This window comes from Bombina bombina, chromosome 1 (assembly GCF_027579735.1).
Source record: "Bombina bombina isolate aBomBom1 chromosome 1, aBomBom1.pri, whole genome shotgun sequence".
NCBI lineage: Eukaryota > Metazoa > Chordata > Amphibia > Anura > Bombinatoridae > Bombina > Bombina bombina.
Genome location: NC_069499.1, coordinates 594,979,850 through 595,007,362, shown reverse-complemented (window position 1 = coordinate 595,007,362; position 27,513 = coordinate 594,979,850). Strand labels below are relative to the sequence as shown.

The 27,513-nt window shown below is 39.7% G+C and overlaps 1 protein-coding gene across 2 annotated transcripts in view; it reads left to right on the top strand.

The window, feature by feature from the left end:
* COL6A2 (collagen type VI alpha 2 chain) overlaps window positions 1-18,134 on the top strand; it is a 63,620-nt gene extending 45,486 nt beyond the window's left edge. The window contains exons 26-28 of one of the 2 annotated variants that reach the window (XM_053698899.1): window positions 3,052-3,504; window positions 3,673-3,711; window positions 16,340-18,134. In XM_053698899.1, coding sequence (XP_053554874.1) covers window positions 3,052-3,504; window positions 3,673-3,711; window positions 16,340-16,938 — 1,091 coding nt within the window. In that variant the 3' untranslated portion in view covers window positions 16,939-18,134. Of the gene's footprint in view, window positions 1-3,051; window positions 3,505-3,672; window positions 3,712-14,713; window positions 16,041-16,339 lie in introns of those variants that run through there. The other variant, XM_053698900.1, reaches the window with a different exon arrangement.
* The last annotated feature ends 9,379 nt before the right edge of the window (window positions 18,135-27,513 follow it).

Genomic DNA, 27,513 nt, shown 5'->3' with positions numbered 1-27,513 from the left:
CATAAACCCCAAGTCTAAACACCCCTAATCTGCTGCACCCGACATCGCAGACACTAATAAAAGTTAATAACCCCTAATCCGCCGCGCCCTGACATCACCGACACTATAATAAAGTTATTAACCACTAAACCACAGCTCCACAACATCGCCGCCACTAAATAAAATTATTAACCCCTAAACCTCTGTACTCCCACATCGCCGCCACTAAATAAACCTATTAACCCCTAAATGTCCGGCATCCCACATCCCAAAACACTAAATAAACCTATTAACCCCTAAACCTCCGGCCTCCCACATCGCAAAACACTAAATTAAACTATTAACCCCAAAACCTAACACCTAACTTTAAATTAAAATTACAATATAACTATATTTAAATAAATAAAAACTTACCTGTGAAATAAAAATAAACCTAACATTAAACTATAAATTAATACTTAATACCTTACTATTCTAATAGAATAAAAAAATCTACCAATTAAAAATCCTAGATTACAAATTCTACGAAAAAAAATAAAAAATCTAACATTACAAAAAAATATAAACACTAAAATTACGAAAATTAAAAAACAGATTACAAAAAAATAACAAACGAAATTATCAAAAATAAAAACAATTACACCTAATCTAATAGCCCTAAAAAATAAAAAGCCCCCCCACCCCAAAAAAACACCCCCTAGCCTACAATAAACTACCAATAGCCCTTAAAAGGGCCTTTTGTAGGGCATTGCCCTAAGTTAAACAGCTCTTTTACCTGGAAAAAATACAAAGTCCCCCCAACAGTAAAACCCACTAAATTTTGTAAGGGTATTGCCCTTAAAAGGGCATTCAGCTCTTTTGCACTGAACACTAACCCCAGAATATCTACTCATGGTTCCATCTCTATCCACGGTTCCATCTCTATCCAGGTGGCGAGAAGTCTTCACTCATGCGGCGATATCTTCATCCATCCCGGGGTGTCTTCTATCTTCATCCCGGCGGCGCGGAGCTATCCTGGAGGCCGATGCCATCCTGCGCGGAGCCTCCTCTTCATATGGTCACCGCCGTACACTGAAGCTTTAATGCAAGGTACCCGTTTCAAAATGGCGTACCTTGCAGTCCTATTGGCTGATTTGATTCTTCAAATTTATATCAGCCAATAGGATGAGAGCTTCTGTAATCCTATTGACTGTTCAAATCAGCCAATAGGATTTCAGTAGCTCTCATCCACCGGCTGTTTTGAACAGCCAATAGGATTTCAGGATAGAGATAGAAGATGCCCCCCAGGATTGATGAAGATATCGCCGCTGGGATGAAAACTTCTCGCCTCCTGGATGGAGATGGATGTCCAGACTTCAGGAACAGTGAGCAGATATTCTGGCAGATTAGGGGTTAATAAACACCATGTAGGTGGGCAGCAGATTAGGGGTTAATAGGTTTTAAAAAGTGTTTGCGATGCGGGAGAGCGGCAGTTTAGGGTTTAATAGGTAGTTTATGGGTGTTAGTGTCCTTTGTAACAGTTTAGTTATGAGTTTTGTGAAACATTTTTGTTTTGATGCCGGTATGGATTGTGTCGGTATAGGCTGTAACGCAAGCATTTTAGCCAGACCGCACAACCTGTAATACCGGCCCTATGAAAATTCTGCACTCAAACGTTATTTTTTTGAGTGCGGAATGGACGTTGCATTAAGGCTAAAATGCTTGCATTACAGCCTATACCGCCGCGACTCGTAATATGCGTTCCTGGCCATTCCACTTGCAATGGCCAATTTTTCAGCGGTATAGCTGTACCGCAAAACTCGTAATCTAGGTGTATGTTTTTACTTGCCGGAAAATTTTATTTACTTCATTGTGTTGAACCTTAGCTTGAACTGGTTACCTTCTTATATTTTGAACTTTTATTTATAAAGACTAACTGCGCTAAAAGTAAAAATTTATATTTATATAGACGTGCTAACTGCCCTAAAACTAAAAAATTATCGCAGCCAGAGCGAAAGTCTAATGCACTAACTTCAGGACTTTGGATACTGCGGCCGTGCTAATCTTCTCCCCATAGATTTATAGGGGAGCACCGTAAAAAAAAAAAAAAGAGATAACACTCACTAAACCCAATGTTCTTCACATAGAAGAAAATGTTATTTTCAATATATATATAATTATATATATATATATATATATATATATATATAATTTAAGGAGAGAGGAAGCAATGAGCTCAACCTGCCTTGATTGCACAACAGTTCAGAATGAAGAACATTGGAATTTCAAGTATTTCTATTCAAAATACATTACAATGATTCAAGGTATTTGACATACATACATTCCCAGTCAAACACTTTGCCAAATACCATATCTCTTTAAAACCTTTTTTATTAATATTTAAATTATATATTTTTATTAAAAAGTGTATATATGTGTGTAATACTTTCATTTAATGTGTTTTGGATGTGTTGCAACTTTTTGTTTTTAACCCTTACAGTTTACTTGAGGTCTCAAGTCATGCTAAATATTCTAGTGCAGTTTGGGCTTTCATGCAAAATATAACTTTCAACTTGTAAGACCAGTGCTAATTAGCCCAGTTGTGATATCCATTGAAAGTAATAATTGTGCTTGAGCGAATTTGGCCCCACTAACCCTTCTCTTGTTGTTGTTAAAGCGCTTTACCATGGACTAGTAATATCACATTTAAGCACTAATGGTTGGTTATCACTCGCGCTCAAGTCAATGTTACTTTACCATGTGACAGATAGATAGATAGATAGATAGATAGATAGATAGATAGATAGATGATAGGTTGATGTCATGCTTTTTTAACTCATTTACCAAAGTCCCTAGGCTTTGTTTAGGAAATAATCTTAAGCTAGTTATGTTATATGATTTTGCAATAGCTTTTCTGACATTTCATATTTCCATTAGAAATTGCATTAAATATATGCAGAGCCATATAATCCAACCAGCAAAGTCAGCATAGTAGGGCCTTTACCAGCTCCTACTAGATCCTGGTGCAACCTTTCTAGTGTGATACAATACACAAATCTATTTTGGTCACAACTTTATTTTTTATCTTTAAAGGTGCCAGAGTTGGTGTAGTGCAGTACAGTCATGAAGGCACATTTGAAGCAATCCAGCTGGATGATCCACGCATTGACTCCCTGTCCAGTTTCAAGGAGGCTGTCAGACGGTTGGAGTGGATTGCTGGAGGAACATGGACTCCATCTGCTCTACAGTTTGCCTACAACAAGTTGATCAAGGAGACAAGAAGAGACAAGGCAAAAGTGTTTGCTGTTGTCATCACTGATGGTCGTCATGACCCACGGGACCCAGATGACCGTCTGCAAGCACTCTGTGGGGGAGATGTCACAGTCAATGCCATTGGAATTGGAGACATGTTCAACAAGCAAGAAGAGGGGGAGACACTAACGTCCATCGCCTGTAACAATCAGCAGCGGGTGCAAAAAATGAAACTCTTCTCTGAGCTTGTAGCAGAAGAATTTATAGACAATATGGAGGAGCTGCTGTGCCCAGGTACTGGCAGAGAACAGAGTAGAATATGGGAGATATGGGATAAGCTGTAAAATTATATTTTTTTCCTTTCTCCTTCTCTGGGGGTTATTTATATATATCCCTCACTCTCATTCTGCTGTATTTCATTTTAAACTGACTTCTGATAGAACATTTGTTTAATTCTTCCAGATCCACAGATTGTGTGTCCAGACCTGCCATGCCAGTCAGGTAATAATGAATATTTTATAATACACTGATCTGCAGAATACAAAATCTAACAAAGTCCCTCACTGTCAAAAAGGCAAATTACATCTCATTGAGTAACCATCACACAGAAACATTGTGCAACACACACAGATACCTCATGTTGTTACCATCACTTAGTGACATGGCAATATAATTGGATACCTTAACATGTCGCTGTCATTTACAAGGAACAAATCACATTATTATTATTTATTATACTTTATTTATGAAGCGCCATCATATTCCGCAGCGCTGTCCATGGATACAATTCATTTAAATAAAACAATAATATAAAACTTGTAAGAGACAGGACAAAATTTACACACACATACAGGAGGAATTGAGGGCCCTATTCCTGAGGGAACTTACAATCTAGAAGGGTAGGAGGTTGAGAAACAGGAGGTGAGGACTGCAAGATTGAATGAGGGAAATGTTGTTAGGTAAGAGAAATATTATTGAGTTAGGTGGTAGGCTTCTCTGAACAGAAAAGTCTTCAGAGAGCATTTAAATGAAGAAAGATTAGGGCAAAGCCTGACAGATCAAGGGAGAGTGTTCCAGAAGGTAGGTGCTGCACAACACAAGTCCTGCAGTCTAGCATGAGAAGAGGTGATAGTCGCAGATGCAAGGAGCAGATCATTGTTGGATCTTAGTGGGCGGGCTGGAGTATACTTGTTGATTAGAGAGAATAGGTAGAGGGGAGCGGTGTTGGTGAGCACTTTGCATGCAAGGGTGAGAATTTTGATGTTAATTCTGCTGTGAATGTGGAGCCAATAAAGGGACTCGCAGAGAGGTGCAGCAGATACAGAGCGACGGGAAAGGTGGATCAGCCTGGCAGAGGCATTTAGGATGAATTGAAGAGGGGAGAGGCGGGAAAGAGGAAGGCCAGTAAGTAGGTTATTGCAGTAGTCAAGTCGGGAAATAACAAGGGAGTGGATTATTTGCTTTGTGGTGTTAGCGCACAGAAAAGGTTGAATTTTGGAAATATTGAGTAGATGGTTGTGGCATGATGTAGAAAGCGAATGGATATGGGGGACGAAGGATAGATTTGGGTCAAGTGTAACTAAGAGGCAGCGGACTTGAGGCGATGGGAAAATGGTGATGCCGTCAATAGGGATAGAGAAGTCAAAAGTCAGCCTAGAGCTTGAGGGGGGGAGAAGAAGGAGCTCAGTCTTGGACATGGTAATCTTTAGGTGGTGAGAGGCCATCCAGGAAGAAATACCAGATAAGCAGTCGCTAACATGAGAAAGGACAGAGGGAGAGAGAGCAGGGGTGGAGAGGTAGATCTGGGTGTCATCAGCATAGAGGTGATATTTGAAGCCATAACTGTTGATAAGTTTACCCAGCGAAGAAGTATAAATGGAGAAGAGTAGAGGACCCAGAACAGATCCTTGAGGTACTCCAACAGACAGAGGCATTGGAGAGGAGGAGTCACCGGCAAATGACACAGAAAAATATCTGTGAGAAAGATAGGAGTGAATCCAGGAAAGAGCAGGGTCACAGGGGCCAAAAGAGCTAAGGGTCTGGAGGAGGAGGGGGTGGTCAACTGTGTCAAAGGCAGCTGAGAGGTCAAGTAAGATGAGTATAAGATGAGTATAGAGTAGTGGTCAATATTTTTAGCAGAGAGAAGATCGTTTGTAACCTTGGGAAGGGCAGTCTCAGTTGAATGTTTGGGCGGAATCCGGATTGCAGGGGGTCAAGCAAGGAGTTGGCGGACAGGAAGTGGGTTAGGCGATTGTAAACTAGTTTTTCAAGGAGTTTTGATGTTAGTGGAAGCAGTGATATGGGGCGGTAGCTTTCAGGAGAATTAGGGTAGAGGGAGGGTTTTTTGAGTATGGGAGTGACTTTTGCATGTTTGAAAGAAGATGGGAATGAGCCGGTAGAGAGAGATAGGTTGAAGATGTGGGTAAGTGCAGGAGTGAGGGTGAAAGATAGGGAGGGTATTAGATGGGAAGGGATAGGGTCGAGCGGGCAGGTAGTGAGGCGTGAGGAAGATAATAAGGAAGAAACTTCATTCTCAGTGGCTGGATGGAAGATGCAGGTGGCAGAGGGAGTAACTGGGCCTGTTGTTGGAATATTGCAGGTTAGTGTTGGGATGTTGCTTCGATAGTACGTGTTTTGTTAAAAAGTAGTCTGCCAGGTCTTGAGCACTAAAGACAGACGAGGGGGGTGGAGCAGGTGGGTAGAGGAGAGAGTTAAAGGTGGAGAAGAGTCGTTTAGGGTTTGAGGAAAGTGTAAATATCAGAGAAGAGAAGTAGGTTAGCTTTGCTAAGTGAAGGGCAGAAGTGTATGAGCGAAGAATAAACTTATAGAGGCCTACTTATCAAGCTGTCAACTTGCATTCGATGGCACCAATACGCTCGCCTGACATCGCCTAACATTGTGGCCGCGGACCTGAATATGCTCTCCATATTTATAAAGAAAGTTGTCAAAAAGCCACGCACCAAGTACGGGGTGAAGAGCAGCGGACTGTTGTTAACTAACAGTCATCAATCTCGCTGCTATTCGGCTTTTTCCCAGCTTTATTTATATACTGTCACTAAACACTGCCACTATACTAAAATGTTTAACCCCTATCCCGCCGCTCCCCGATCCCGCCGCAACTTTAATAAAGGTATTAAACCCTATCCCGCCGCTCCTGGAGCCCACCGCAACTCTAATATATGTATTAACCCCTATCCCGCTGCTCTTGGACCCCAACACAACTAAATAATGTTATTAACCCCTATCCCACTGCTCCCGGAGCCCACTGCCACCTACATTATGTTATTAACCTCTAATCTTCCGCCCCTACACTGCCGCCACCTACATTATGTTATTAATCCCTAATCTTCTGCCCCCTACACCGCCACCACCTACATTATGTTATTAACCCCTAAACCCCTGGCCTCCCACAACAGTACCACTTACTAAACCTATTTAGCCCTAAACCTCCAGCCCCCCACATCGCCATAAACTAAATTAAAGTAAATTAAATCCAATCAGCCAATAGGATTGAGTTTGCATTCCATTGGCTGATTGGATCAGCAGATTAGGGGTTACTAAGTATAATGTAGGTGGCGAAGGTGTCGGGTGGCAGATTAGGGGTTAATAAGTATAATGTAGGTGGCGGCGGTGGCGGGCTGCAGATTAGGGGTTAATAAGTATAATGTAGGTGGCGGCGTTGTAGGGGGCAAAAGATTAGGGGTGTTTACACTCGGGGTACATGTTATGGTGTTAGGAGATTGTATGTTACGTCATAAATTCCAACTTTTGCCGGTCTGTAGGCTTTGATAAATAAGGGAAATCAGACTCTCCACAATTATGCTGCGGAATTCCAGCGTATTTGTGGTTGACCGATTGATAAATAGGCCTCATAGTGTATAAAATCAGGTTCAGAGTGAGTTTTCCTCCAGACACGCTCAGCAGTACGGGAGCATTTTTGCAAATAGCGTGTTTTCTGAGAGTGCCCGGGCTGCAACTGACAGCGTGATGTTTTGTGCCGTTGGGGAGGGGCAAGTTTGTCTAGTGCAGAGGAGAGAGTTTTGTTATAGTGGACTGTTGCGAGATCAGGGCAGGTTATAGTGGAAGTGTGAGGGAGGAGATCTTGAATGATTTTTGAAAATTGGAGCGGATCCACAGCATGTAGATTTTTACAGGTGCGGGGGCGGGATGGAGAAGTGGGTTTAGCTGTTGCATTAATATTATAGGTTACCAGGTGATGGTCTGAAATGGGAAATGGGCGACAGGTGAGGTCAGATATAGAACAGAAGTAAGAAAATACCAGGTTGATGGAGTGTCCATCACGGTGGGTAGGGAATAGGGTGGATTGTGAGAAACCGAAGGAGGATGTGAGTAAAAGAAGTTTAGAGGCAGCAGGGACAGATATATCACATATATACAGAGCAACACAAACAGCTTCCTAGATTCCCTAGAAGTGTACTAAACCTATTTATCCAGACTCTCCAATACCTATTCAAAAATAGTGTATAGATTACTGAACTATAAAAGGTAAGTTGTAAAGCATAACATAAGTTTTGCAACGTCTGAAGGAGGAAATTCAAATCTTAGGGGGTGACATATATTAAACAGGCCACTGAAACACCTTGCAGTGTCCCTACCTATCCTTTTGGAACACTAAGGCCTAGATTTGGAGTTCGGCGGTAGCCGTCAAAACCAGCGTTAGAGGCTCCTAACGCTGGTTTTGGCCGCCCGCTGGTATTTGGAGTCAGTGATTAAAGGGTCTAACGCTCACTTTTCAGCCGCGACTTTTCCATACCGCAGATCCCCCTACGCCATTTGCGTATCCTATCTTTTCAATGGGATCTTTCTAACGCCGGTATTTAGAGTCGTTTCTGAAGTGAGCGTTAGAGCTCTAACGACAAAACTCCAGCCGCCTGAAAATAGCAGGAGTTAAGAGCTTTCTGGGCTAACGCCGGTTCATAAAGCTCTTAACTACTGTACCCTAAAGTACACTAACACCCATAAACTACCTATGTACCCCTAAACCGAGCTCCCCCCACATCGCCGCAACTCGATTAAATTTTTTTAACCCCTAATCTGCCGACCGCCACCTACGTTATACTTATGTACCCCTAATCTGCTGCCCCTAACCCCGCCGACCCCTATATTATATTTATTAACCCCTAACCTGCCCCCCACAACGTCGCCGCCAGCTACTTAAAATAATTAACCCCTAATCTTCCGACCGCAAAGCGCCGCCACCTACGTTATCCCTATGTACCCCTAATCTGCTGCCCCTAACACCGCCGACCCCTATATTATATTTATTAACCCCTAATCTGCCCCCCTCAACGTCGCCGACACCTGCCTACACTTATTAACCCCTAATCTGCCGAGCGGACCGCACCGCTACTATAATAAAGTTATTAACCCCTAACCCGCCTCACTAACTCGATCATAAATAGTATTAACCCCTACTCTGCCCTCCCTAACATCGCCGACACCTACCTTCAATTATTAACCCCTAATCTGACGACCGGAGCTCATCGCTACTATAATAAATGGATTAACCCCTAAAGCTAAGTCTAACCCTAACACTAACACCCCCCTAACTTAAATATAATTTACATCTAACGAAATAAATTAACTCTTATTAAATAACTTATTCCTATTTAAAGATAAATACTTACCTGTAAAATAAATCCTAATATAGCTACAATATAAATTATAATTATATTATAGCTATTTTAGGATTAATATTTATTTTACAGGCAACTTTGTAATTATTTTAACCAGGTACAATAGCTATTAAATAGTTAAGAACTATTTAATAGTTACCTAGTTAAAATAATAACAAATTTACCTGTAAAATAAATCCTAACCTAAGATATAATTAAACCTAACACTACCCTATCAATAAATTAATTAAATAAACTACCTACAATTACCTACAATTAACCTAACACTACACTATCAATAAATTAATTAAACACAATTCCTACAAATAAATACAATTAAATAAACTAGCTAAAGTACAAAAAATAAAAAAGAACTAAGTTACAAAAAATAAAAAAATATTTACAAACATAAGAAAAATATTACAACAATTTTAAACTAATTACACCTACTCTAAGCCCCCTAATAAAATAACAAAGCCCCCCAAAATAAAAAATTCCCTACCCTATTCTAAATTAAAAAAGTTACAAGCTCTTTTACCTTACCAGCCCTGAACAGGGCCCTTTGCGGGGCATGCCCCAAGAATTTCAGCTATTTTGCCTGTAAAAAAAAAACATACCATACCCCCCCCCCCCCAACATTACAACCCACCACCCACATACCCCTAATCTAACCCAAACCCCCCTTAAAGAAACCTAACACTAAGCCCCTGAAGATCTTCCTACCTTGTCTTCACCATCCAGGTATCACCGATCCGTCCTGGCTCCAACATCTTCATCCAACCCAAGCGGGGGTTGGCGATCCATCATCCGGTGGCTGAAGAGGTCCAGAAGAGGCTCCAAAGTCTTCCTCCTATCCGGCAAGAAGAGGACATCCGGACCGGCAAACATCTTCTCCAAGCGGCATCTTCGATCTTCTTCCATCCGGTGCGGAGCGGGTCCATCTTGAAGCAGGCGACGCGGATCCATCCTCTTCTTCCGTTGTCTCCCGACGAATGACGGTTCCTTTAAGGGATGTCATCCAAGATGGCGTCCCTCGAATTCCGATTGGCTGATAGGATTCTATCAGCCAATCGGAATTAAGGTAGGAATTTTCTGATTGGCTGATGGAATCAGCCAATCAGAATCAAGTTCAATCCGATTGGCTGATCCAATCAGCCAATCAGATTGAGCTCGCATTCTATTGGCTGTTCCGATCAGCCAATAGAATGCGAGCTCAATCTGATTGGCTGATTGGATCAGCCAATCGGATTGAACTTGATTCTGATTGGCTGATTCCATCAGCCAATCAGAAAATTCCTACCTTAATTCCGATTGGCTGATAGAATCCTATCAACCAATCGGAATTCGAGGGACGCCATCTTGGATGACGTCCCTTAAAGGAACCGTCATTCGTCGGGAGACAACGGAAGAAGAGGATGGATCCGCGTCGCCTGCTTCAAGATGGACCCGCTCCGCACCGGATGGAAGAAGATCGAAGATGCCGCTTGGAGAAGATGTTTGCCGGTCCGGATGTCCTCTTCTTGCCGGATAGGAGGAAGACTTTGGAGCCTCTTCTGTACCTCTTCAGCCACCGGATGATGGATCGCCAACCCCCGCTTGGGTTGGATGAAGATGTTGGAGCCAGGACGGATCGGTGATACCTGGATGGTGAAGACAAGGTAGGAAGATCTTCAGGGGCTTAGTGTTAGGTTTCTTTAAGGGGGGTTTGGGTTAGATTAGGGGTATGTGGGTGGTGGGTTGTAATGTTGGGGGGGGGGTATGGTATGTTTTTTTTTACAGGCAAAAGAGCTGAAATTCTTGGGGCATGCCCCGCAAAGGGCCCTGTTCAGGGCTGGTAAGGTAAAAGAGCTTGTAACTTTTTTAATTTAGAATAGGGTAGGGAATTCTTTATTTTGGGGGGCTTTGTTATTTTATTAGGGGGCTTAGAGTAGGTGTAATTAGTTTAAAATTGTTGTAATATTTTTCTTATGTTTGTAAATATTTTTTTATTTTTTGTAACTTAGTTCTTTTTTATTTTTTGTACTTTAGCTAGTTTATTTAATTGTATTTATTTGTAGGAATTGTGTTTAATTAATTTATTGATAGTGTAGTGTTAGGTTAATTGTAGGTAATTGTAGGTAGTTTATTTAATTAATTTATTGATAGGGTAGTGTTAGGTTTAATTATATCTTAGGTTAGGATTTATTTTACAGGTAAATTTGTTATTATTTTAACTAGGTAACTATTAAATAGTTCTTAACTATTTAATAGCTATTGTACCTGGTTAAAATAATTACAAAGTTGCCTGTAAAATAAATATTAATCCTAAAATAGCTATAATATAATTATAATTTATATTGTAGCTATATTAGGATTTATTTTACAGGTAAGTATTTAGCTTTAAATAGGAATAATTTATTTAATAAGAGTTAATTAATTTCGTTAGATTAAAATTATATTTAACTAAGGGGGTGTTAGTGTTAGGGTTAGACTTAGCTTTAGGGGTTAATACATTTATTAGAATAGCGGTGAGGTCCGCTCGGCAGATTAGGGGTTAATAATTGAAGGTAGGTGTCGGCGATGTTAGGGAGGGCAGATTAGGGGTTAATACTATTTATGATAGGGTTAGTGAGGCGGATTAGGGGTTAATAACTTTATTATAGTAGCGCTCAGGTCCGCTCGGCAGATTAGGGGTTAATAAGTGTAGGCATTAAACTGCTGGACACAACTACCCTAAAATTATTGCTACTCACTATGTTATTGCATTTCATCCTGTTCCTGCAGCTCTTTTCAAATCCTTTCTCCTGTTTTAATAGCTTAAAGTGATGGTAAATCCAAACGTTTAACAAACGCTAGGATTTACCATCACTAAAAATCAAGGGGAGTTTCATTGATCAAAAGTGTACAAAAGAGTGCTAAACTCATTGTTTCTGTGCTGTTGCACAGCGCTAATTTGTGTGGCTCTGACTGCCCATGGCACAACAATCTTCTACCAATGAGGTGCCTCTGAACGTGCGTGCATACAGAAACCTGTCAGTTGACATGCACAGCTATTGGTTAAAAGGTGCAAACGTCACCTCATTGAAGGAGATCGTTGTGCCATGGGCGGAACTTTCCTTGTTGAAAATCCCAGGAAGAAGAGGCCGGATCCTTCTTTACCTAGCCTTATATCTGGTAAAAAAAAGCTCACCCCTCACTCTGCAACAAAGTTGCCATAACACACACAGACAGGGATTTTTACTACCAATAGGTGGCACAGGCCCTTAATTTTGTTTCAGGAGACCTTACTACCTTACACTACCATTATACAGCTGTAAAAAAAGTGGACAATATCACTGATCTGTGAGAGTGCACTGCTTCTGTCATAGTACCAAGTACAAAGAGGCGGCGCTTCAGTATCTGGCAGCTTTACAGGAGAACTGATTTATAAAGAGCTGCAGGAACAGGATGAAATGCAATAACATAGTTAGTAGTTACTATTCTTTTATAGCTGTGCACAGTAGTTAAATATCCCTTTAAGCAAAGTAAGGAGAAAAAAAACAATATTAATTTTGCCTGGTTATTTTGTAAATTACCTCTAAAGAGTGTTCTTTGTCCATTGCCTTAGAGTATACTGCAGCTTGCTTTACCTGAAAGATGCTAAATAGTCAATCCTTAGATCAGAGTAGTAAACCATTTACATCCTGCCATTACTGCACATTGTGAATGAGACAAGATAAACATCTTCTAGAAGCTATTTAAAAGGCCGATAAGTAAAAATTAAACTTTCATGATTCAGATAGAGCATGCAGTTTTAAACACCTTTATTGAAAAGTGACCCCCTAGCAGCTAAGGGTCCCATTTATGACCTCCAGCTCCAACACGCATAAGAACCCCCCCTACACCACACCAGTGAGCAGTTATTTATTTAGCACCCAACCAGATACACATAGATTGATTAGCCATTACCAGTTACCCATCTATAGAGCACTAATAATTCCTTTCACTCAGCCACATTTACAGCTGTGATTACCCCTTTCAGCTTTATCATATGTAAACCAGTGAATAATCAAAGCAGTGGCAAACAGAGCAACGATAACTCTTTTCCTTACAGCCAAATAGATTGCCCTCCTAAAAATCATTTATTCCAAATGAGCAAAGTGAGGATGATACACTGTTGTCAATTTTCCCCTAAGAAAATGGCCCAACATTACTTCTGCTTGCCAGAGGCATGTGGAGGCACCCATCTCATTAGACAATAACAAAACAATAACAAATTAGAGCTTTTAGTGGGCCCAGGGTTTTCTGCCGCTAAGTAACATGGACCTGTTCTGCTTAGTCATATCTAAGCCCACATCTAAGCATATTATAATAAAGATTCTGAAATTAAATTTGAATACACTTTTAAATTCAACTAGTGTCTACCTATTGTTGCTAAATGAAGTGATCATTACTAAAGGAGTGTAGTTAAACATGTATACAGGATCTCTTTGTATTACACTGTCAGTATTATTTACATTAAAGGCGCATAGAAATCCAGACATTTCAAGCATTTTGCATGTAAATAAGAATTTCTGTAAAAAAACAGTTTTGCTTACCTTCATTATATTTTTATGTTGTAATATATATCATAAATGCTTAAAGACAAGTATGAGTTTCAACTTTAGGACAGTTCAATATTAGAGTTCATAGATGACTTTAAAGGACATAAAAGAGCAAAAATAAAATGCTCTAATATGTTTGAGCATTTTATTATTGCACTTTTGCTTGTATAAAACAGAGTAACCCCAGCAAATGAATTAAACACATAGTTAAAGTCAGCTCCAGAACAGCAATGTCCTACTGGGAGCTAGCTTGATTAGTCAATGATGTGAGACAAATGTGTGTAGCTATCAATCACCAGCTAGCTCCAAGTATTCTAGAATATATACATATTCTTTTTCAACAAAGATTACCTGCTCTACCTGAATTGTGCAAGTTTAAGTTTGACTTTCCTATTCATTTAAATATATCAATAATAATTTAAAATGTATTATGATTTTAACCCAGAATATTGGCCACATCAGTCATATTTCCTATGTACACATCTGCAGGAAATCTTTATGTCTCTGTACATTTTCTCCATTTTAGTATGAGAACACACAGATAATTACTGTTTTAGTCAATTTAGGCAAGGTATAACTTGCACACACGGTTTACCTGCTAATGATCTTCACTGGAGATAACTATAGGAATAAAGGCCATTTTAAACTCATCTATATAATTTATATATACTAATTGCAAAATGTCTTTGTCGACTATTTCAAATCAAGCACTATTTATTAACTAAACTGTGTAGGGATTGGCCCTAATTCTAAAACAGGTGTGACTTAGTTTGATTTACTCTATACCTCTGAAGGTAATGATCATAGTTGGTTGCTTGATATATGTATTCAAAGCAACGATTAGCCTAAGAATAATAGGCAAATGTATTTTTATTACATTTGTATTAGCTGTTAAAAAATTAATGAAATGGGTGTAAAGTTTTAGTCTCCATAAAGTAACAGACACTACCAAGTTGCACCCTATGTCTGACAAGGTATAAAAACCTGTTAGTTTTTATTATCATTTTTATAAAGCCATTTAGAGCCAGTTAGGAATGATCTACTAGAGTAATAGTCTCCCAGTCTTTAATATCCATTTAAATCTATTGATCAAGCAAATACAAGTCAAAAATGTAGGATATCTCTGCTGGTGTCCAGTAAACATGGTTGTGTATGAGATGATGATGAAGAGGCAGAGGGGTCCAACCAAAAGGCACACACCTATACCCTGCTAAACACAATATTCTATTCATTCAAGGTCACTGAAGCCTGTCAGAGTGTTCTGATTAGTCACCCTCACCCTATCCTTCTGGCACTCACTTTCAGGTTGGAAGGGCCCTGTCCCTGAAACTGTTGTTAATTACGACACCAGTGAAGAGGGAGTGGATATCTCCTTTCCTAAAAGCATCACCCAGATTACTGGCTACCTTGAGTCACAGAAGGCGAGTCATGCGCCCACTACCTACTCCCAGCTAGTTGCCATGATGGTGTATACCGCTGAGAGAGCCAAGTTTTCCAGTGGCAAAGAGAGGGAGAAGTGGACGCAGCTATTTGTTGATGCTTTTAAAAAAGTTTATGTAGACATTACAGGAGAAGACCCAATAAAGGGGATTTGCTAGCATCTCCTGACAAATATATTATACAACCTCAAAGCTATGTCCTTGTTACTGGTTTAACAGGACCATCCTATAATATATGTTCCACATCCGTAAAACCAAACCATACATTTGCAAACCTAAGAGAATCTTTTAAAAGAAGATGGCAGGACCAGTCGCTTATTGTGAAAAAAATTTTGACATTTATAATAATAATATATTTACTGGTGGTCATGTGAAAAAGTATTTACTGATTGTGACAGTATTATTTTTTTTTAACATATCCCTACCCACTGACATAACTGGAAACATGCAGTTGCTCATAGACATTATAATGACTAATACACAATTTTTTTTTATTTTCTTCAAAATAACATTCCTATATTTTAGGATTACTCACTCACCCTTCAATGTCTACATTATTCCACATCACAACCACGCACATATTTTCCTGCCTCAATCTTTTTTTTCCTGACACAATAATATAGAACAAAAATCCAATAAAATGCAATAGAGGTCATAGATATAATCAAAGATCATCATCTGGTGACTCCAGTCTTGTTTTGTGGAGACACCTTGTGCAGACAAACTGAAGAGTAGCTCTCTTCTAGTTAGAAAGCTTTGTGCATCCTTTATCTACATATACTTTAGTAGACAAATAAACACATCAAATTGGCACTTATATGTAAACAGTGTCCAATCCTAGTGCCACAAGACATTTTTTAGTGGTTTTCTATAACTTTTGAGTTTGTCTAGGTCGGCCAACACACATTTGAAGCCTTAATTGTCATACAGTATTCTATGAGCCCTTTTGAGTGTTATTGAATTTTTGACCTATGAAACACTGTTGTTTTTTAACCTAATGTGACCAAAACATTCATTCTAACATTTTAGTATGATCAAGGTATTTTTGTTTGAACAATGAATATGTTTTTCTATGGAGTTAATCTATATCATGTGTGTATATAAGGACAATATGCTTCTCTAGTTGTGAAATCTGCTAGTCTCTGAAAATTTTGGCTATAAACGTGAAGTAAATAAACCACATCGTACTTTGATATTCTATTAAGCTTTTTGATCAGGTATTGTGGTACAGTAGATTGAGAAACAGACTCTGTCTGTCAGTCTGTATCTATATTTATTGATATCTATCTCTTTGTCCGCTTGCCTCTAGCTCTGTGTCTGTTCATCTATTTGTCTATCTTTCTGTCTGTCTGTCTGTCTGTCTGTCTATCTATCCTATTTAATTTGTATGTATAGGGTTTATTGATGCAATGTAAATGGAATAAATTGTATCTAGTATATACAGATTATATCTAAGATGTATACAGAGTATATATACACCTTTCGTCCACAGAGCTCGCAGTTGCTCAGTGCACACAGCGTCCAGTTGATCTTGTTTTCCTCTTGGATGGTTCTGAGCGAATTGGAGAGCGCAACTTCAAGAATGCAGCAGCATTTGTGGAGGAAGTGGCCCAGAGGTTGGCACTTGCAAGGAGGGATGATGACCCCTCTAATGCCCGAGTAGCACTGTTACAGTATGGAGGGCAGGATGAGCATGCCCTGGCTTTCCCATTGTCATATAACCTAACAGAGATTAGTGAGGCACTTGAGCGTCTTACTTACTATGACTCATCATCCAGCATTGGATCTGCCATCATCTACGCTATCAATACTATTTTACAGAACCCTACAAGTGGAGTGCGGAAATTTGCTGAGCCATCCTTTGTTTTTATCACTGATGGAGTGACTGGCCAGGCTGGACTGGAAGAGGCTGTCAGTGCCATGAGGAAGAATAATGTGGTTTCAACATTAGTCTCTGTAGGGTCAGACCTTGATATTGAGGTTTTGAGGCAGCTGAGCTTGGGTGAAAGGGCGGCCATATTTAGAGAGACAGACTATTCCAAGTTGACTGAAAATGCTTTTATGGACAGATTCATACGCTGGGTATGCTAGAAACTCAGGGTGACAGTATGGGATAATAGCAGGGGTATATATACACATGTGAAGTGACACACACAAAGACAATAGATGACTAGAGTTGCCACCCAGCCAATAATTCAAGGTTAATACAGATAATAAAAACAAAATAAAATCTCTGTAATTGTATAACTTTTTTCTAAGGGTAAAGAAATACATTTGAAAAGTTTAATTTTAAAAGAATAGTACCTGTTTTAGTTTTTAGGGTATTTTACATAATTATGCTAATTATCATTATTATTTTTTCCCCCAAGGAAGGTGGCAACCCTAGTTATGACAGACATGAAGGAACAAATATAAAGATACTGTTAGCTATACATTTATGTAATGGGACACTAGGACAAATAAACTTGCAAAGATAACATAGGAACAGGAAGACATATACAAACATTAATCTGAGTGATATATTCAGATATACAAGATGAAAAACACAAAGGGGTTGAACCCAATCCTTTAGAATAAACATTTTAAATGATTTAACAGCAAAAATCCACATAGATGTTAATGGTGAAACTTTGACAAATTATTCTAAATGATTGTGATTGACACCAAAGATAGATGAGCAGATAGGGAGGGCAATAACAAGACAGACAGACATATGTAGGGGTAGATTCCCCAACACACCGATTAATAAAACAAAGTTTTATATTTGTAAAATCTACAATTTTAACAGACGGACCTACAGAAATGTGCACACACATATGCCAGAAGATATACAAATACATGGGGACAGTGAAGTATACTTTAAAATTCTGAAACTGTGTTCTTTTACTTTTGCTACTAATGGGTAAATTGTAACAATGTGCCACATATCAGCAGTCTAATCTCTCTGCAGTGCCACGTGTTTGTGGTCAATATGGCTGTACTGTTGTCTGTGTCACAGTTGTGTGGTGCTATGTGCAGTTCGCATATCATGGTGTTCTGCACCTAAAACCTGTGGCACGGGAGGAACAGGATTACAGCTGAGAATGAGGTTGCAGTAAGATATAGGACCAAGGTTAAAACACATATGACGAGGCAGGATCCCAGGAATTCACCAGATATCATCATAGAAAAAGGTCTAGAACAAGAACTTAATTAATAAATAATCCTTTATGGGATCACTGACATGAAAGGAAGGGTCAGTAAGAGATGAGATGATGCCTTCATTCAATAAACTGTCCTCCTGTCAATATGTGTTCAGTGTTTTTCTCGGTGCCTAATTACACACAATAGTTATATAGACAGAAAAAAAAGAATTAAAGGTAAATTAGTGAATAGATATATACCAATGTGGATTAGATGTTACAAGCAGGCACTGAATGAGTAATCAAGCAATGCAGTCAGTGTTTTGTTTTGGTAACTCTTTGGTGTTGATTTAACAGCTTACAAAACAGGAGATCAGAATAACTGACTACCAGAGGAGCTACAAGTGAGATCAGGGACATCTAGTAGCTACTGTAACTCGACTGTAGTATGTATTGTTTCCCAAATACAAGTTCATTGGACCAAAACCATTAAATGAAATGCTAGTAATACAATGTGCAGTACATAATACACATTTTAATTATTCATAAGAAAGAATACACTATAGAACACGTCAGATGGTAAAGATTAGCTCCATATGTGGGCCATTTATACCCAGCTAAAAGTTTCAGTGTCTCCCTGGTTCACTGCTGAATTATTATTATTATCACCATTTATTTGCATTGTACCACAAAATTCTGTAGCGCAGAATGTCAAACACACTAAACTGATTCCATAAACAATAAAATGTAACTGCTACATCATTACACCTGTTGGAGTGAAGAAGCTGCCGGATAGGTAAAACAGATTACGGTGCATACAAGTGTTAACACGTGCCTTAAAGGGATATAAAAGTGATTGTTAAAATATGCGACAGAGATTAAAACACCTCATTGCAAAAGATTTGCATACAAAATAATGCTTAAGTTACAAACCAAGCACTAAAATGTAAGCAGAATTTAGCGCTTACACTGTGTAGTTCTTCCATAATGCTTCCTTTTTATGAGTAGCTATTACAAGTCAATGGCATTTATTGTTCCAACTCTGTTTAACAACACATTTATGGGGCCATTTTTACTTGCGGAATTCAACATCTAAAAGGACTTGATATACCCCAGAACCAGGCAACTAATATAAGGGTCCTTAGAAGCAGAAGCATTTTTGGATTGTGATCACTGGAAAAAAAACACATTGGCAATACTGGCAGAAGTTCAGAAATTGTTATGGGCCAAAAGCAAGCACAAGATTGTGATCAAGTCCTTTGAAAAACGTATTGAGAGTTGTTTATCTTCTCTCCTACTTAATTATGCCATGTACAGTTAAAGAAAGACATAAAATATATAAATAAGTTCCTGCATTGATTACTGTGCTGCATGTTAATTGAAGTTAAGAAATTGCAAAATCCATCATGACAATGCAGCATCAGTGGCGTATTTAGGTTTCTGCTACCCTAGACACTCAAAATTTGGGTCAGTGTGTAAAATGTTTTTTTTATTATTTTTTCATAACAATGCAAAAGAAAATGGGCTAGCAAAACACTTGCATACAGGTGGGTTGAATTGCATACATCTCATAACATTTTCTCCCTGAGAGAAGGGAGAGAAAAGAAGGGGAGGGTAAAAAGGGAGGGAAAGGAAAGCAGGAAGGGAGGGAGGGAGAGAGAGAAGAGAGAAAAGTGGTGAGGGAAAGAAAGGAGGGAAAGAAGGGAGCAAGGGAGGGAGTTGAGAGAAAGAAGGAAGGGAGGGAAAGAAGGGAGGGAGTTGAGGGAGGGAGGGAGTTGAGGGAGGGAGGGAGTTGAGGGAGGAAATGAGTTGAGGGAGAGAGGAAGGGAGGGAAAGAAGGGAGGGAGTTGAGGGAGAGAGGAAGGGAGAGAAAGAGGAATGGAAGATAAACAAGGGGCGCCAACATAGTGTGAATCGTTAAAACAACAAATATAAAAGTGATTTGTAAAAAACTACTCGCAAGGAAAGTGGCACCTTAAATGAATAAGGTGCGATAAAGCAGGCTGACATTCAAATTCCAGCAGTCAGTACGCTGGAGTCTCACCCAGAGGACCTGTGGAATCCAGATAGGCGTCTAGAAAGTAGCACCCACGTTTTTTAGGGCCAATGGCCGGACCAGGTGAGCTGCAAGCTGATAGGTGTTCTCCTGCTGCACTCACGCCACCGAGATTTTTCTCCAAAACTGACAGTGTCAGTGTATGAAAGGTTCCGTGGTAAAAGTCCTGTTTCAAAAACAAGTGGATCGTGGAAAAAAGCAAAAATACCAGGTCGTGGTATAAAACAAACAGTATTTATTTTGCAACGCGTTTCTCAGTCTATTCCAGACCGTTTCATCAGGCATAATCATAGTTAACAATAGAGATCTATTTAAACCCACAGTGACCCGGAATTGAAACAAAAGGTCAACTCTATTAACAATGTTGCAATTGCAAAAACATTTAACTTTTGATACATTGTATAAATTGGTTTGAACAATTGTGACCGCACAGATAACACTTAAATAAAAAGTATATTAAAAAATCCTATTCGCAATTACCAAATATATCTGGAAAAAAATATATATCATAGTAAGCTGGACATATATTAACATGTGTGTATATGTATATCTCATCTCCTGGTTGGATTCGAACCCAGGACCTAATGTGTGCTAAGCAATGGATAAATCAAAAGGCTACCTTTATGTTTTGTTTAAATTTCTTGCAAAAAGGATTAGTATTGATACAAAATATATAAATTGATCTACATGTCTCACAATGTCTAGAAGATAATCTTATTTGGTCTTTTTAATAAATGACTCTAATTTTTAAAAACAAAACTAAAAGGAGTTTTCTTATAAATATAAAACTTAAAAAAAAAATGTTCGTGACAAATGCTTACTATAAATAAGTGACATATAAAAATTGTAAAAAAATATATGTGTATATTTAGTTTTGTTTTTAAAAATTAGAGTCATTTATTAAAAAGTGCTGGACTATCACATTTTCATACTGGTTTTATAATTAAATTAGCATCAATAAGTACATTTATTACTAATATTGACATTTCATCTATAGCATTTCTATGCTAGATTAATTATTTAGCCCTTTTTTCCTTATACACCTTTAGACACATATATTTGCAACATTAGTTATTTACCCTTCCCTTGGCACTTTTTAATTTTCTATTTCAACCAGCATTAACATTCTAACTATAGCATCTCTATGCCAGACTAATTTTTACCCCTTTCTTTCCTTACACATCTTTAGACACATATTTTTGCAACATTAGTTATTTTGTCTTCCTTTGGCACTTTATATTTCCTTATTCAATCAGTATTACTACACAACCACCAGAGTTTCATTCTGTACAGTTGCTTGGAATATACTCTATCAGGTATATAGGTCACATTATCGAGTTAAGACTCGTAACATATAAATGTTGTTTTTAGGGCAATAGCCATACACTGATCACTTCAGGAACAACGCCATCCTTTAGTATAGCACAAACTGAATATTCGTATGCACCTTAATGCCGTTCAATCCAAAAGACCTTTATAGTTTTCACCACCGCACTAATGCTTTGCAGATCACAGCAACACATTGCTACAGTAGCACTCATTAAAAAGTTAAAAGTGATTAAACCATTGCTCATTTTTCCTTCGTGATATCAATAGAAAAACGCCAAACAATGTAGACATAGAGATATATCATTGTTATGATTACAATAGTTGCCAAGGAAACATCGGCACTTCGACCAATCACTGACTAACTCATAGAAAGACAGTGATTGGTCAGATTGAACACATCCACTATAGAGGACAATGGAGAGAATAAAAACATTTTTATTTATATATTATACAAATATATAGGATTACGCTAGAAAGATCAAGGAGGTCATCAGCTACAATAGGTACAAAACATAGCTTTTAAGCCGTCTTAGATTGGCGGGCATTGGGGCGGGGGAGTGGACTCACATCTCAGACCGTCATTGTTGGTTATACTCGTATTGTTTAGGTGGCTCACATATATTCCACAATTGTCATAATTTCATTTAAACCCAGGGGAGGCCAATTCGATATGCTAATTTGCAAGACAACAATTCTTACAATTATTGGCTGGGGAAGGGGGTTGTTGAAAATTTGATCCCCACGTCATGCAACTATAACCGGTGTTAACAGGAACCAATAGGATGGGAGTATTTACGCTTCTGCAAACATCAACACATGACGTATATTTATTTACGATCTGACTTGAATAGGATCTAAAACTTAATAAGAGTTACATAGATTGTGATGTTATTAGTCGATCTGATGGAACAAACGAATGTACACACTATAATTTGTATTCATTGACTTGTAAAATTTTCCATCACGCAGGGCACATGCACCCCTTTAATAGTTAAACAAAAGGCAGAACTTCCCATCAATACAAAAGGGAAGGGGGGTTATTTCTCTTGTTCATTGCTTACATCATTTAGGAAATTTGTACACACGCCAGTAACTTCGGGCGGATATATATGTATGTATACAGACATTATGTTTATTATATATTGGATTTGATTAGAATGTATAGTATATATTTGAAATTGCAAACGTGATGTTTATTTATTTACATATATACACAGGAGAGCAACAGCTCACCTATTACTCAGAGAATTGGTATAATCTAGACAGGTGTACCATATCAACTAATTGAGAATTACAATTCACTACAGGGAGGTCAAATGTTTAGTAGTAGGGTATATAAGGCAGTGATGGGTAGATATGTTTTTTATGCCTGATGAAACGGTCTGTGAACCGAGAAACACGTTGCAGCATTTGGGGATCACTTGACACCCCATTATCCACTTATATCAGCAACTATTGTGTTGTTGTTGTTTTTAAAACTTTGTATTTTTAATAAATTTGGATATTTTTTACTCCTTGAGTGGATTTTATTCTACCCAATATCTGCCTATACCCACATACAAGAGATCAGCTCAATACCTGAGTGAGCCAATTGGTATTTCTATATACCTGAGACATCACTACCAAGATACCACTTGTTTGGGTGAGCTGCCACACCTACTCTAATCTGCAGCCTGCTTCCACAAGCACATTGGTGTGCTCCGTGAGTATGTGAGTACCCTCTGTACTAAGAAAATATTATTGGTTATGCCATTAATAGTCTGCACATGTAGTGCCTGTATTTTATGTCTCCATTCTAGTACCTACACCTCTCGCTAAGGGCGCTGGTCAGTGGGTGAGCTGTCACACCTCTATAATTCTGCAGCCTGTCTCTACCAGCACATGAGTGTGCTTTGTGAATATGTGAGTACCCATTTGGCCTGAGTTGTGTCATTTGTTTGTTGTGTACTTGACGATACCACACATGAGGCGCCCCTCTGTTTTTCTTCATTTTCTCTAGTTTTACCTGGACCAGACAGTGAGGAGGAGGCAGCCATCCCAGCAACTATTTCTTTCTTTTTTTGAAGGACTCCCTTCCAGAGGACATTCATACCTCTTTGAATTACAAGTGAACTTTTTGAAGGTTTCTCTTTTTTCATTTGTTGTTACAAAGTTATTGTTACAAACTAATTGGTGATATAGTACAGTTATATGCTATTTATCTGTTATTAGGTGTCTGTGACGCAATATCTGTTTATTTTTGCTACAGTTTTATGAACCACTGCTCTTAAGCGCCCTCTCTGTGACTAGGTCACTCGTGCAGAGTTTCAAGAAACCCAGGCCAGGAGCTACCGAACCAGACCGGTCAGCTGCAACGCCCCCTCCACATCTTCCAGATTACGTTCCATATTACAAGGATCTCTTCTAGCTTATTAGAGGGTCCAAGCGAGGTCTGCAATCTACAATAATGGAAGGGGGTACTTCTAAATTATGGTATTCAAATTATGAGATATGTTAATTAGAGAGACCAAACCCTGCTGAGCAAGGGGGGAATTCGGAATATTGTACTTTACCTATCCTCACCGGTAAGTTCCCACTTTGTCCAGGCAGGTGGAGTAGAGGTGGGGGGGGGAAGGGGAGGAAGGGGAGGTCAGGCAGAGGGGAAAAGGGTGTAGGCAGACAAGGGGAATGAGAGAGAAAAGAACCTCACATATGGGAGAACTTACAGCCAAAAACCCATAGGATAAGGGGACTTCCTTATTCTAAGGGTTTCTGTCTATGGACCCATAGGTCCCAAATTCTCCAGTATGACTCAATTTTGTTCAGGTGGTGGTAAAATCCTTTTTCCATCAAGGCATACGTCTCTAAGCTCTGCCAGTCAGGGGAAGCTGGCCCGTCTGTCTCCACATTCTAGCAATCAAGGTTTTAGTGGCAGCAAAGATAAAGATGGCCAGTTGTCTCTGAATTTTAGGTATTTTTCGTGGAAAAATATTCAAAAGGGCCACTTTAGGATCTTTCGGGAGAGTTATCCCGGTTGATTCGCATAACTGAAAGACTTCTTTCCACAGCTGTTCAAGGCAGGACCAACAAATATGAAGATCCGAGCCTACCTGACCACATTTTCTCCAGCACATGGACGAATGCGACGGGGCTATCTGAGCCAATCTCAATGGGGTGTAATGCCATCTAAGGCAGACTTTAATATATAGTTCTAATGAGTTGGCACAGTGAAGTGTCTTTTTAGTGAGTAAGAATGCTTGTGCCCAAGTTTTTTCTGGGACTTGAATTCTTAGGTCCCGTTCCCAAGCCCTTAATTGCCAAACCTCACCTGCACTTACGTCTTTCATAATTAGAGAGTAATGAATAGGTAGGGGCCTCGACAAAAATGAACCAGATTTACATTTCTGTTCCCAAATGGTTAAGTCCCTAAGGTCTGAAGACGGAAATCCCCAACTGGATAGGAATTTATGCAGTCTAAATCTTTCAAATAGGAACCATGGAGGGAGGTGGATGCTATCTCTCTGGAGCCCCGGTTCAGCGGGTTGTAAGGTATTTTGGTGATACAGGTCGGAAACCCTTAATAAATCCCATTGTTTCCACTGGGAGCCATGGGAGTCTAGAAGACCTCTGAGCAGACTGGCAATCGAATGGATTGGGGAAGGATGTGGAGCTATTTCAGTATAGTGTCTGATATTTTTCCAGCAGTCTAGGGCTTGTTTGACTATTGGATTCTGAATGAGTGAACTATCAATTTTACAGTCCGGAATCCAGGGTAGATCACTGAGAATGATGCCCGGTGGAAGGGAGAACTGTTCGACCCTCTTCCAACCTTGTGACGTGTCACTCGTCCCCCAGTAGGAAATGTGAGTCAGTCTAGCTGCCTCATAGTAGATGGTGATGTTGGGGAGAGATACTCCTCCCATGTGGTAAAGCCTCTGCAGTGTTTTTCTGGAAATTCTTGGCTTTTTCCCCTGCCAAATATATCTGGCCATCAGGGCATTGAACTTTTCTAAGAGAGAACGGGGGAGGTTAAGTGGAAGACAACGAAAATAATATAGTATCTTAGGTAAAATGGTCATTTTGACCGAGGCTATGCGTCCCATCCAAGAGACTTCTCGGAAGGTCCATGAGTTGAGCAACTCTCTAGTTTCTGTTAGGAGTTTGTCGTAGTTTTTTGACCGGACTAACTCAATGTTCGGGCCCAATTGGACTCCCAAATGTGTGATAGTGTCCGAAGCCCAATGGAATTGGTAGGACTCCCGAAGGATCTCTAGTTCAAATTGGGGGATATGGATCGCAAGTGCTTCCGTTTTGGCAAGGTTAAGTTTATAAAAGCTTAAGGAGCTGAATTGAGAGAAAGTCTCAAAAGGCACCAAGAGGGACCCCAAAGGGTTGGTCAGAAAGAGGGTGACGTTGTCTGCAAACAACGCAATCTTTTCTCCTCCTCCCATCTCCCCCTCTCGATGACTTAGAGGGACCCCTCTAATCAAAGGGGAGTTCCTAATAGCCTGGGCCAACGGTTCGATTGCCAAAGCGAACACAATGGGCGAGAGAGGACAGCCCTGCCTCGTTCCATTAGTTATGGGAAAACTCGATGAACAGAAGCCCAAACTGCTAACCTTGGCGCTCGGGGAGCTATAGAGTGCCTGGATTGTCCAAACTATCTCCTTGGGGAACCCAAAGCTAAAAAGAACCTCCCAAAGGTACACCCATCTGACCCTGTCAAACGCTTTTTCAGCATCAAGCGACAGAGCCAGCATGGGGACCCCTAGACTGTGTGCCTCCGAAAAAATGTTTAAAATGCACCTGGTGTTATCAGGCCCCTCTCTTCCCTAGATGAACCCCACCTGATCTGGATGTAGTAGGTTGGGGGTAATAAGGCGTAATCTGTTGGCCCACAACTTAGAATAGAGCTTTACATCTATATTAATGAGGGAGATAGGACGATAACTCCCACATTGGGAAGGGTCTTTATTGGGTTTCGGAATAGTAAGAACCGTTGCTTCTAGAAGTTCGCTTCTGAATGAGCCTTTCTCTCTGGCCTCCGTAAAGGTCTGGAGGAGCAGATGTGAGAGGTCAAGCCGGAAGGTCTTATAGAACGTGGCCGGGAATCCATCAGGACCCGGAGCCTTTCCATTTTGAAGTTGGGTAATCACTACCTTCAACTGAGAGACCAAGAAGGGGGCCAACAGCAGGTCTACCTCTTTCTGACACAAAGTGGGCCGGTTCAGGCACTCTAGAAAGACTCTAATTTTATCTTGAGGGGAGGTATTCTCCCCTTCCGTTCGATGCAGGTTGTACAGGTTGGAATAGAACGCTGCAAAGGCCTCCCCTGTGTCTCTGGGGGAGGTCACTTGAGTATTCCCTTTGTTTGCGGACAAAATGCGGGAAGAAGCTACGCTGCCTCTCAATTTCCTGGCTAGAATAGTGGAGGCTTTATTACCTTGCTGGTATAAGAGTTGTTTAAATCAGCTTACTGCCTCCCGAACTCTGGTTAATTCCAACTCTTTGATTTGGTTACAAAGGGCATCTACTTCTACTGATAACTCAGGAGAGGGACTCATTTTGTTAAGTCTTTCTTTGGTCCGAAGTTCGGCCACCAAAAGGACGAAAGGGGCCCTTTTAGTCTTCTAATGGAGGCTTGTTTGTGGATACAAACTCCTCTAATGTAGGCTTTGAGAGCTGCCCAAATCGTTTGGTAGGAGAGAATAGAATTTCTGTTGTGGTTCAAGTACTCCTGTATGGAGTTCCGAATCAGAGGCTGAAAATCAGGATCAGCCCACAGTGAGTCTGGAAGCTTCCAACTCGGGCTCGGAGAGGAACCCAAACCAGAGTCTAATGACACCAAGAGGGTATCATGGTCAGACCAGGAGCAAGGCCTAATCATGGAATCCTTAATTATATTTAGCGTCCAAGTATCTGTGAAAAAATAGTCAAGTCTTGAATATGAGTTATGTGGTCTAGAGAAATACGTGAAATCTTGGTGGTTGGATGGCAGGACCTCCAAACATCAAACAGATTATATTGTGAGATAAGATCTCTGAATTTTTTGGCTGTGTAAAGTGAGTATGAGTCGACAGTTCTGCCTTGACTGACTCTTTTATCTAGGTAGGGATCCCAAATCATGTTAAAATCTCCGCCTAGCAAAAGTCTCCCAGTCTTTATTTTGCATATATTTTG